The sequence below is a fragment of the Hypanus sabinus genome, chromosome 5 (genome assembly GCF_030144855.1).
Source record: "Hypanus sabinus isolate sHypSab1 chromosome 5, sHypSab1.hap1, whole genome shotgun sequence".
Lineage (NCBI taxonomy): Eukaryota > Metazoa > Chordata > Chondrichthyes > Myliobatiformes > Dasyatidae > Hypanus > Hypanus sabinus.
In genome coordinates, this window is record NC_082710.1 from 103,439,794 (window position 1) to 103,452,322 (window position 12,529).

General features: G+C 37.2%; 1 protein-coding gene across 5 annotated transcripts in view; it reads left to right on the forward strand.

Moving 5' to 3' along the window:
- The window catches only part of LOC132394301 (methyl-CpG-binding domain protein 5-like), a 225,133-nt gene extending 215,136 nt beyond the window's left edge, over nucleotides 1-9,997 (forward strand). For 3 of the 5 annotated variants that reach the window (XM_059970266.1, XM_059970264.1, XM_059970265.1), the window contains one exon: nucleotides 8,056-9,489. In XM_059970266.1, the coding sequence (XP_059826249.1) occupies nucleotides 8,056-8,127 (72 nt within the window). In that variant the 3' untranslated portion in view covers nucleotides 8,128-9,489. Of the gene's footprint in view, nucleotides 1-8,055 lie in introns of all 5 variants that reach the window. The other 2 variants (XM_059970267.1, XM_059970268.1) reach the window with 2 other exon arrangements.
- The last annotated feature ends 2,532 nt before the right edge of the window (nucleotides 9,998-12,529 follow it).

Here is a 12,529-nt window from a genome sequence, read left to right on the forward strand (position 1 = left end):
CCCTGATTACCATTCAGGGCCCCAAACAGTCCTTCCAGGTGATGCAACATTTCACCTGTGAGTTGGTTGGGGTCTTGTACTGTGCCCAGTGCTCCCAGTGTGACCTCCTGTATATAGGTGAGACCGATTGGAAGTCCGCTTCACTGAGCACTTACACTTTGTCCACTAGAAGAAGTGGAATCTCCCAGTGGCCACCCATTTTAATTCCACTTCCCATTCCTGTTCCGATACATCAATTGATGGCCTTCTTTATTGTTGCAATGAGGCCACATTCAGGTTGGAGGAACAACACCTTATATTCTGTCTGGGTTGCCTCCAATCTGATGGCATGAACATCAATTTCTCGAACTTCCAGTAATGTGCCCTCTTCACCATTCCCCACCCCTTTTTCCTTTTTCACCTCATCTCCTTGCTTGGCCATTGCCTCTCTCTGGTACTCCTCCCCACTTTTCTTTCTTCTATGGCCTTGTCTTCTCCTGTCAGACTCCCTCTTCTCCAGTCCTGTATTTCTTTCACCAGTCAACTTCCCAGCTGTTACTTCATCCTTCCCCATTCTGGTTTCACCTATCTCCTTGTGTTTCTCTCTCTCTCCCCCACCTCTCCCACCTTTTAAATCTACTCCTCATCTTTTTTTCTGCAGTCCTGCCAAAGTGTCTCAGCCAGAAATGTTCACTACTTTTTCTCATAGATGCTGCCTGACCTGAGTTCCTCTAGCATTTTGTGTGTGTTAATTGGACTTCCAGCATCTGCAGATTTTCTCTTGTTGGAAATAAATAAAATAGCCAAGATTCCACTCATTTGTTTGGGACACTATGCCACTTAATTGGGACAGCAGACTTTTGCCAAATATTTTCTAACTAGTGTCAGACATGTGCAGTTGCATGTGTTTGGCTTCAAAAAGCATCGATTTTTATCACTGATAGTTGACGAGAAATAAGCAGTAAGACGAGTCAGAACTGTTTTGTTCACTGTGGTTTTCAGCATTCAGGCTTGGAGTTGTCAGAATTGATGAGTGAAAGTGATTTCACTACTTCAAGTTAGGAAGGACAGGGAATTTGAAGATATCAGCAATCACCTTGAATGTTACAATTAAAATAAAGATTTGTTGGATGCGATCACCAACGGCATTGTACGAAGGCAGTCCATTATCAGGAGTCTGTGCTGGTTTTGTTCATTTTCGGTCAAAAAAGTGTGACACAGCTGGGTTCCTCCATCAATAACTATTAGGAACCAATACAGTTTTATAGTGCTGTAGTAGTATTTGTAGTGTTCTAATGTGTTCTGCATTTAAATACATAATTTGTTACTCCGTTTCCCTTTTTGTACCTTTTTAATTATTTTCATGAAACTTTGGCTAATGGGACAGTTGCATAATTGGGTGATAAGGTACTCATCTTGATGAATCCTAATTAACCAGTATTCACTATTTAAAAGGGTCAACAACTCAATTATGAAGCATTGTTCCTTTGAATTCAGTCAAAGAATGGATGGACCATGTGAGGAGGGCAGACAGCCCTTCAGTTTCATACCAGTTCTACATAAGAGCGATTTAGGCCATTCAATGGCCCTGCAGATTTTTTTCCTATCAAAGACTTATCAAGCTTCCTTTGGCACACTTCAGTTGCCATCATGACAGCCCCTGCAGTGCATTCTGTAGCTGGCTGTGTAATAATGTGATCATGTGATTTTTATCAACTTTTACCATCATAAATTTATGTGTCTGGGCACTTGACCTCTCAGCAAAAATTTCATCCTATCTGGACTCACAGTTTTAAATGCTTGCATCAGATCTGTTCACAACCTCACTTCCAAGGAGAACAAATTCTACACTTAGTCTGTACATATAACTAAGCCTCTTATCTCTTTCTTGTTCCTGAATCTGCATCCTATTTTAAAACACTGGTTCCTATATACTTCTGTAGCTGCTTTCTCAGTTTCTCCTGCCACTTTCAAAATTGGCTTGTCTGTTTTATGACATCAAATGCCTTTTGATATTTCACTTAATTGGAGACTATTTGTTATAAGTAAATTGAAGCTATCCTTTTGTAATCAATCCATGCTTGTCCCATTGATGCTCAAAATGCTGGAGGAGCTCAGCGAGTCAGACTTCATCTATGGAGGGAATTGGTCAGTTGGTGTTTCCTGCCAAGATCCTTCATCTGGATTGCAAGAGGGGAGAAGGCCAGTGTAAAAACGTGGAGAGAAGGGTGGAGCATGAGCTGGCAGGTGAGCTGCCACATGATAGCTGGATTCAGATGAGGGGGCTGATTGGCAGATGGGGGGAAGTAGAATGTGAAATAATGCAGGGAGCTGGGAGGTGACCATTGTAAGTGACAAAGGGCTGAGATAATGGGAAGGTGGAACATGAACAAAGGGACACTCTAAAGGTGAGACAGCGTCTATATTTCATTTGGAGTTTGAGGAGATTTGGCTTGTCACTTAAGACAATCACAAATTTCTACAGATGTACCCTGGCGAGTACTCTGACAGGCTGCATCACTGGTGTGGTGGGGTGGGGGGGAGGTTGCTACTGCACAGAATCAAAAGAAGCTACAGAAAGTTGTAAAGCTAGTTAGCTCCATCTTTAGTACTAGCCTCTGTAGTATCCAAAACATCTTCAAGGAGTAGTGCCTCAGAAAGGTAATGTCCATCACCCACAACAAGCCCTCTTCTCATTGTTACTGTCAGCGATTCAGGAACAGTTTCTTCCTTTCTGCCATCACTTATTATTTCTGTTTTTGCACTATTTTTAATTTCAGTATTTAGCATACATGTATTTACTGTACTTTATTTACTTTTTTCTATATTATCATGTATTGTACTGCTGCCTGTAAGTTAACAAATTTCACGATGTATGGGGGTGATATTAAACATTCTGATTATAAGACAATATGAAATGCTGGTCACTTATCCGTAATGATGAATTTTGTCCTTCATATATGTTTATTGTTAAGAATTTTCTATGTCACTCAAGTGAAAATGACTTCTGTAATTGGGCTTGTCCTACATCCTTTATTTAAAAAAGGCTGCAACATTTGAGTTTCTCTAATCCTTGGGTTCCACCTTCTGAACCTACTGTGATTCCTCTAAATTACATTGATCTCTTAATTTTCTATCCTTAAAATGAATTAATAGATTCTACAGTAGAAAATTTTTAATTGAGTTGTGAAAGAAAATCTCAGTTGAATTCACTGCCTAATTGTATGCTTGCTTCAAATATTTTTAGCTACAGTGACATTAACATATCTGTATTTTTCTAGTCATCACACTTCAGTTTTGTTGTAATTAAGTCTTCTTCCAATAAAGACGAAGTACTACACATTAATTCTGAGAATACTTTACCAAATGTAATTTCATCAGATATTTGCTTGAACAATTTTTGGGCAAGACTTAAAAAGGGCTCATAAAGCAATAAAAATATTATTTAAAGAAACCAGTGTAGAAAAGCTTAAAACTGTGAACACAGCTATCATGTAAATGAGCAGATGATTCTTTCTGTAATCACAGCCATTGTGCCTCCCGTCCTCTTAACCAAAAGATAAGGAAGCATTTATGAACTCATGTGAACTGATGAAAGTGTCCATAAATGCATTTTCACAAGAGAATGCTGCATAGAACTAGTAACCAGGGCAGTCAAATTCACCTGGGTGGTGGGGAAAGTTCTTCTTACAATAAACAAATCTTAGGGACAAAATCCATCAAATATGGGTTGCTTGCATTGCAAATGCGATATTATAAAGAAAGAATAGTAATGTTAAATTGTTACTCAATTGCCATTCCTGCCTTACATTACGAGCAGTGTTATCTCTGCATTCATTTGCACTTCCCCAGTTAGAAAGCCATCAAGCAGTGCACAGGCCACTTGGCCCACCCGATGAGTCCTGTGCTAACCACAGTGCCCACCCTCCAAGGTGCTGTATTTGGTGCTCATGCTTGGAGTTGGTTGTGTTATGGTCACGTATACCACAGTAAAGTGGAAAGAGCTTCAATGTAGTGTTCCCTACATGCACATTTGTTGAGCACCTGTAAGGGCAAATGAGTGTCAGATATGCATTATTTTTATTTTCCTTCCCACTCCCTTGCTGATTGTCTAAATTGTTTGGACATTGACCATCGTATGCTTGAGAACCAGTACTTCATTTTGTTCTTTTTGTATCAGAATTGGCCATTTCTGATGAACTGTAATGTTAAACTCAATTTTTTTTCCTTTCATTAACATTGTGGATAGAGTCTACAACAGAGGCAACCCTACCCACCCTGGACATTATCTCTTCACCCCCTTCCATCAGACAAAATATAATAATGCTTGAAATTCCTTACACTAGTCTCAATGAAAATTCATTCCCCTCAGCTGTTATAAAACTATTAAACATTTCCCCAGTACGATAAGATGGACTCTTGACCTCGATGAACTTGCATCTTATCGTTTACCTGCATTGCACTTTCTCCGTAGCTGTTACACTTTATTCTGTATTTTTATTTTCTTTACCTTATTCTACCTAATGCTCTGTGTATTGATTTATTTGTATGAACATTTTGCAAATCAATCTTCACTGTATCTCAGTACTTTGGAGCAGCTGAACACCTTAAGATGTATGTCGGACTGCTGTTTTTTTGATTACTGCTCAGTGTTCTGCACCACCATTAACTCAGTGCTAACAATCAAGCTTCAAATCCTGGGCCTCTGTACCTCTGTCTGCAGCTGGATCCACCACTTCCTGTCGGGAAATCACAGATAATAACATCACCTCTCGACTGACTATCAGCACAGGTGTGCCTCAAGGATGCATGCTTCAACAATGCTCTACTCTTATTTTATACTCTTGACTCTGTGTGTGTGTGTGTGTGTGTGTAAGCATAACTCAAACAGCATCTATAAATTTGCCAATGATACCACTATTGGTAAAATCTCAGGGTTTCCTGAGTGGTAGTTGAATTTATTTGCTAAGGACAAACATGGTCAAAGACTATGATCTCCCGCATCATAGGACGCAGCACATAATGATGATGCTGAGTTGAATTTCAACATTCTTGGCTTCAGATTGTGAGCCTGAAATGAACTGAGCTACCTATCAAAAAAAAAAGACCTTGCTCCTGAGATACATTTTTGTAGCTGAATTGAAATGAACCTTTATAAGAAGTAAATTTAAGAAGTAAACTAAGTGTGCAGATAAATTAAGTGTGCTATGACTGACGCATTCCTCTGATTTTTCTGGGATAAGCGGTGAAAGGTTAGCACCTGGATTTCCACAATGTGAAAAAATTTCTGTCATGCTGGGAGTATTAATTCATTCAGTTATATGGTAAGTGAATTAGAAGATTGCAAATATTTTCACAAAATGAAACATACCAAATCTATTGATTTGAAATATAGGAAGTTCTTCTAAGGAACAAGACCTGTAAACTAGACGTATAATGCTTCATGCTGCTGGCCATGGTATTTATAATGTAAACTCAGAAATATCTGCTAATGTTTAAAATGTGTATTCAACTTTGCGTTGTAATGGAATGTTACACATTCTTCTTTATGTTTGAGTCATAGCCTAAATGTGCTCGTCTTTATTGTTTTATTTCACTTTCAAGCTTGCTAAAAGCAAGTTTGTTTGTTTATGTATTTATTGAGATGCAGCAGGGAGTAAGCCTTTTCAGCCCTTCGAAGTATGTCGCCTAGCAAACCCCAATTTACCTTTGCCTAATCACAGTACAATTTATAATGACCAATAACCTACCAACAGATAGGTCTTTCAACTGTGGGTGGAAACTGAAGCACCCAGGGGAAACCCACACAGTCACAAGGAGAACATACAAACTCCTTATAATAAGCAATAGGGATTGAACCCAAGTCACTGGTACTTTAAAGCCTTATGCCAACCTCTACACTACCATACCGCCCCACCACACCAATAGAGAAAAACCTGATACTTAGGAATGTGAAATTAATTTGTTTATTCAAAGATTCAAAGTACATTTATTATCAAAGTATGTATACAGAATACAACTCTGAGATTTGGCCTCCCACAGCCACAAAACAAACATCATGGAACCCGTTCAAGAAAACGTCAAGCATCTAATATGTGGGGGAAGAAAAAACATTGTACAAACAGCAGAAACCACATGAACAACACATAGAATATCAAAGGTTAAACCAGGAGTCCAGTTTTCAATTTAGTTTAGTTCAGTTCAGCGCCACGCTGCTAGCCAATGCAGGACACGGACATTCTGCAATGTGCTTGTGATATTCTGAAAACTCAGCTTTAAGCTAAAGGCAACACGACAGCAGAGCAAGTGACCAAGATTCAATTCCTACTGCTGAGTTTAAAGAGCTTGTATGTTTTCTCCGTGACCAGCTGAGTTTCCTCCAGGTGTCCCAGTTTCCCCTCCACATTCCAGGTTAGCAGGTCACTTGCTTGTAATTTAGCTCACTGGGCTTGTTAGTGTCCTGCATCTCTAAATAAAAAGATAAACATTTTTAAACTTCTGTTTGCTGAAATATGCATCTTTGATATAACGAAGAGTGCCAATTCTTATTTCAAACATATCAGTAAGTCATTGAAGGAAATATTTCATCTTTTCTTCCAGTTACATATGGCTCTAGCTAGACAGTATTGTCATTTGGAAACCATTTATAAAATCAAAAAGACAGCCAAGTAACTGAGACAAAATCATTCATAAAGCTATCTAAAATATTGCAATCATGACTTTTTTTTTGTTTTATTATTTTTGTAATAGTCATAGATAACAGGTTATATACCTTGGTCATCCTGGATTGTTTGTGCAGCTTACTCCAGGTCATAAATTTGTTATAGTTCAATTCAGCTCCACTCCTAACTCTATGTAAGCTTACAAGTTGCTATTGTGTTGGTATGTTCAACCAAGAGTTTATCTAGCTGTTTCAATGATTCACAGATTAAGCATTTAATATAAGAATTTCCAGTAGATGGTCAGCCTCACAGTTTAACCAAAAGCAAAATAATGTGTCTTACCATTGTCGATTGCAAGTTCTTCCAGTTTACAAAGTTTTGTTGTTGTCATAAACATTTATCCTTTAAAGTAATACTTCATTTTGAATTCTGTCAGATTGATAATAAATCAACAAGTCTGACTTTACTGCTTTGGATATGTTATCTCTCCAAGTCCAGAAAAAGAATGTAAAAGTTGTGTATTTGATTCCTTTCACCATCAGAGTACACCCAAGTGCTATTTCCTTCGTATCAGCATTTTGTTTCTGACTGATTCATGATGCTCATCCAGTAATATAGAATCCATGAAATGGATGGACTGAATGGCCTTTTTAAACATGAGCTGGGTGCAAGGAAACCACAGGGGTCCATCTGAAGCTACAATAATGGCATAATTGTTGCCTGCTGAATAGAAAACTGTTCATCTTATTATTAATGCTTCATTCACTTGTAAATTGTGAAATTGAGTTATGAAGCTGATTTCACTCATCTTAAGCAGATACCTTAAGTACCTTGTTTTCATTTTAATTCTAGTAAGTGTTAAATTTTCAAGACTTGTTTTGCTTGGATCAAGATTTTCATTAAACTTGATAAAACAGCTGATGTCTCAGATACTTTTCCCAATTCAACAGTTTTGTTCAAAAATCATAATGCAAAATGAATAGATTCCTGGATGTATAACCATAATCAAATTATTTAATACTTAAATTGATGAGAAATTAATTTAATGTTTGGGCCAGGAATTGTACCTGCCTTCAAAAAATTATTTGTGAACTGTTGGCTACAGAATATAGAATTGCATGCTTCAGATTTGTGGTGTCTAGCCTCTTCTCATCCACAATCTGCAGAAAATTTGAGACCATGCTTTTGACAATGCAACCATCTCAAAATTTGTTTGAAAATCAAAGGCAGTGAACTATTGTTCCAATTAACTACTGAAAATTGGTCACAATACACAGGATCATGACTTAATCCGGGCACCCAAAATAATTTTGTTTTTAATATTGATATATAATTTTGTATCTTATTTTAATGTCATTCAGAAATCTTGTTGCATTTCATGGAGTTAATCTACAGTTTATTTTGCATTAAATAGGTCCACCAGACACAACAGAAGGAGAGACAAGTCAAGTCACCAAAAGCCAAGAGGCGAAAAATTTCTAGATAACGTTCAATGTCCTCATCACTGCTATAGTTATAGGGTGGAACTGTATGTATATAGAGTCTTAATTATCCACGACGCTACAAGGTGCTAATGAACCGTGGTACAGTGTTTCTTCAATAATGAGCAAAGATTATATGCTGGATAGCTCATCAGAAACCTTGTGAGATCATGGTTACAGTTTATCTACTGCTTGCCTAAAACAAAATGACATTTTCTACAATACTAAAATCAAGAATATCGAAAGTTGAACAGTCCAAATGTTTCTGACAAATTTTCAAATGTATATAGATTATGCAAAATTTCATGGTAATATCAAATTGTAAATACTGTATAAAGTCGTCATGTACAAGCATACTTAATGCACAGTTTATCTTTTTCTTGTACAAAATAGTGTACAAAATCTTTGGTTTCTATTGAGTACACATACAAGAGATTACCAGTGTAAAGAGGATAAATAAAAAATGCCGCTTAAAGCTTTTATATGCAAGATGCTGTTTTTGTATTTAACAGCAGATGAGGCATGGTTATGTGATAATTTGATAATGGCAGACACTTCACACCACCAATGTTCATTTCTGTTCTGTTTAGAATTCTGTCCTTTGTGCAATGGCATGAAGGTCTGCTGCAGTCCTACATGCAAACTTCATGTAAAATTAAGTCTCTATTCCCTCACTTTTTCACCATTCTGAATTGGTGTGTACTGTTTTAATGGAATTGTCTGTGTTTTCTTATCAGTCGACATTTTTGCTGTTTTATGTCAAAACAAATGTTTTACTCATCAAAAATGTGTGCTTTTATATTTAATTTTGCTTTTCTTTGCTTTATTCCTGAACTGTCTTGTAATGACCAACTTTGCTCTTTGTTTTGACATTGATTTGTATTTTCCCATGTATACTTTACATTAGTAGAACATGTAAAGTATGTTGTGCACTTGATTTTAATTGGTTGATGGCATTTATGTGGGTGATAGGACTAGTTTATTCCAGTCCATGCAAGTTCTGTAGGGTTTTATGGTTTCATGTAAAGGACAGTAATTGTAAATATTGTGAACATTACAGGTCGTGCAGTGTTGTAACATTTTTAATAATGTTGCACCTACTTTACAATTAAAAACTGGTCACTCATACTTGAATTTCTGCTTGTTGAGCCATTCTTTACCAACATTTCAAGGTGAAATAGAAATCCTAATGCAGTGTGGCAGGCCAATTTTGACTACTTTTTCCATGATTTTTTTAACCTTTCCTGTTTATAAAGGTCATAATTATATTTCTTTTTGGAGATGGTCATCACATTTTTTTCTACACTGAGTAAACTATTTCATAAAGTAAGTACAAAAGAGTATTTTTTGTGTAATGATTTACTTGTTTGAACCTCTTGGCCTAGCAAATGAAAGGTAATATCAAATAAATACTGGATTTTTAGTTTAACTGTTTTCCTCCCTGGTAGTGAATTGGCCAAGGGCATTTGCTAATTTTTCAAAGCTTTTGTGAACCAGTTACTGAATTCAAGTACAAATGAGAGCAGCAGAATTGGTGGAAGAGAGTGGATTCATGGATAGCACAAACACTGATGGTAGTCCAGGTTTTCATTAGCTCTTACTTCATTTAGTTTAACCTGAAAGCATGTAGGCCAAGCCCAGTTGTTCTGAAGGCAAAGTCCAGTTTCAGCTACTTCCCTCGGATGCATGTGTGCAATTGAAAACAAAAAAAAAAATCTGGCTCTTCTTGTCAGTGACTCCCTGATTCCCTGCTCTTCTAAAGGCTGCAGTTTGCAGTGTTCCTCTGCAAAATATTAAGTTTCAATGAAAACATATTAACTTAAATTATTTGAATTATTATCACTATAAAACATCTTAAGTATACTTCATTGTTGAATCTATGAACTTTTAATGTGCACTAAACTATTATTACTGCTTAGTAAAAAAAATGTGTCCCTTTAAAGAGCTAATTTTATGCAGATTGTAATTCCCTCAGATTGTAATTGTAAAACTAATGGATTTTATTTTTTATTATTTAAAAATATTTGATATTTCAAGTGCTGCACTAATTGTGCATACATGTGCCTTTATCTTCTCTATAAAATATTTTTTAAATGTTAGAAATTTTTTTTGAGTGTTCTTCAATTGTGCTAGGCTGCTCAGCCAGTTTGATATCATGTGGATGATGATGATCTCCAATGATGACAGCATTGATGAATTGTGTATATATGAACCTGAGATCATTTCATCTTTGTGCATAGATTTTGTCAAGAACAATGGTGAACGTCATAAGATCTTAAAATATAAAATTATTTTTACGATACACATAACTTCAAGATTTTAAAATTAAATTTTCAAATATTGGTAGCCTATTATCTTAAATCATTTTCAGGGCACTGTGGCTACTATTGGATATTACATTTTGAGTCCTTTGTAACCATTGCGATTCTGGAGCAAATAAGGTGCTGGAAGTTCAGAACAAAAACAGGATATTGGATGTACACAGCTGGTCAAACAGCAACAATGGTGAGAGGAACAGTCGATGTTTTGATTCATGAGGCCTTCTCTAAACATGAAAAAGAGAAAATAAGTGGTAAGTCACAAAAGGAACCAGGTGTAGAGAGAACAGAAGATGTCCGCAAGAGGGTCCAGGAAAAATCTGTCAAGGTAGGGTGGATATTGGGAAGGGGAGAGGTGCTGAATCTTCAGTTGCACAGCAGAGTGGTGTGAGAGGGGTTGATTGCTGAAGATGGGTATGGAGTAAAGAGAGGTGAAAGATAACATAAAGTAGGTGCAGGAGTAGGCCATTCAGCCCTTCAAGCCTGCACCGCCATTCAGTATGATCATGGCTGATCATCCAACTCAGAACCATGTACCTGCCTTCTCTCCGTACCCCGGATCCCTTTAGCCACACGGGTCATATCTAACTTCCTCTTAAATATAGCCAATTAACTGGCCACAACTGTTTCCTGTGGCAGAGAGTTCCACAGATTCACCACTCTCTGTGTAAAGAAGTTTCTCATCTCAGTCCTAAAAGGCTTCCCCTTTATCCTTAAACTGTGACCTTTCATTCTGTACTTCCCCAACATTGGGAACAATCTTCCTGCATCTAGCCTGTCCAATCCCTTTAGAATTTTATACGTTTCAATAAGATCACCCCTCAATCTTTTAAATTCCAGCAATTATAAGCCCAGTCGATCCAGTCTTTCTTCACATGAAAGTCCTGCCATCCCAGGAATCAATCTGGTGAACCTAATAACTGTTTGTTCAGAATGGTGGGAATGGATGAACTCACCATGAATGTCCAATTCTCCAGTGCCAACACTTTATAAATAGAGACCAGATGGGTTCCCTTCCATGACCATTCCCTTTGACTAAAAATGAGCAACTCCTGTCTTTTGTTTAAGCCAAAGGTGTAACTATGAGCAACCCCTAACCCCCTCCCCACCCCCCCCCAATACCATCCTGGGATCTGTTGAGTAAAAGTCTTGAAAATACCCTCACGTCATATCAGAAAAAGTCATTTAGCAAAGACTAATGTCTCTGTAATTAAGATCTTGCACAAAGCTGTCCTAAAGATAATCTCAGGTGTGGCACAATATCGCCGGGCCATTAATAATTAAAATAATAGATCTATCTAAAATGATCTCGCGGGCCTTGAGTTTGACACCTATGCTTTAGAGGAAGAAAAAATAAGTTCTTGGGAATTTACAAAGATAGGTGGGTCAATCAAAGTGTTTTCATTTTTTCCAATATGTGTTGTTTTTCCACTCATTATTTAGAGGCAGAGCATAAGGAATAATTGAGGTCAAACCCTAGCAGTTCCTTTACTACCTTTTAATGGTATTAGAACATTATTTTGTACCACCCTAATGTTGCTGAAATAAGTTCCCCTGTATTTTATAAATTATAAAAACTATAATTTTTAATTTTGAGTTTCAAAGAACATTTTGTCCATATAATAATCTGCTTCAGTATCCATTAATGTACTGATCTATGGACTAGTTGAAGCTGTAACTACATTGGACTAGCATCTCTCATCTCAATTAGCCAGCATTGCTGCCAGTGAGCAGAGTGTGTTGCCACTTAGAGTGTCTACTACAATTACACAAGGCTGATGAGTAAGGACAAAGCAGAATACTTAATTGGTACTCCAGCATTGCTGCACTTTGGCTGCAGTGTGTGGCATTTACAAACTGCACTGTACTTGCATACCAAGACTCTAAAACTCTGCAACCTCGAGCTCTATGGAATTGCCATGATCTTCAAGTGCACATCATTCTGAATGGGGATTATATTATACCTTCTTCAACTTTGTTGGTCTAAATCTAGGAACCTTTTTGCCTTATAGAAAGTGTCTTTTCCAGAAGAACAGCAGGAGTTTACCATCGCCTTGGAAGTTAAAGATGAGCATCATTACCACCGATG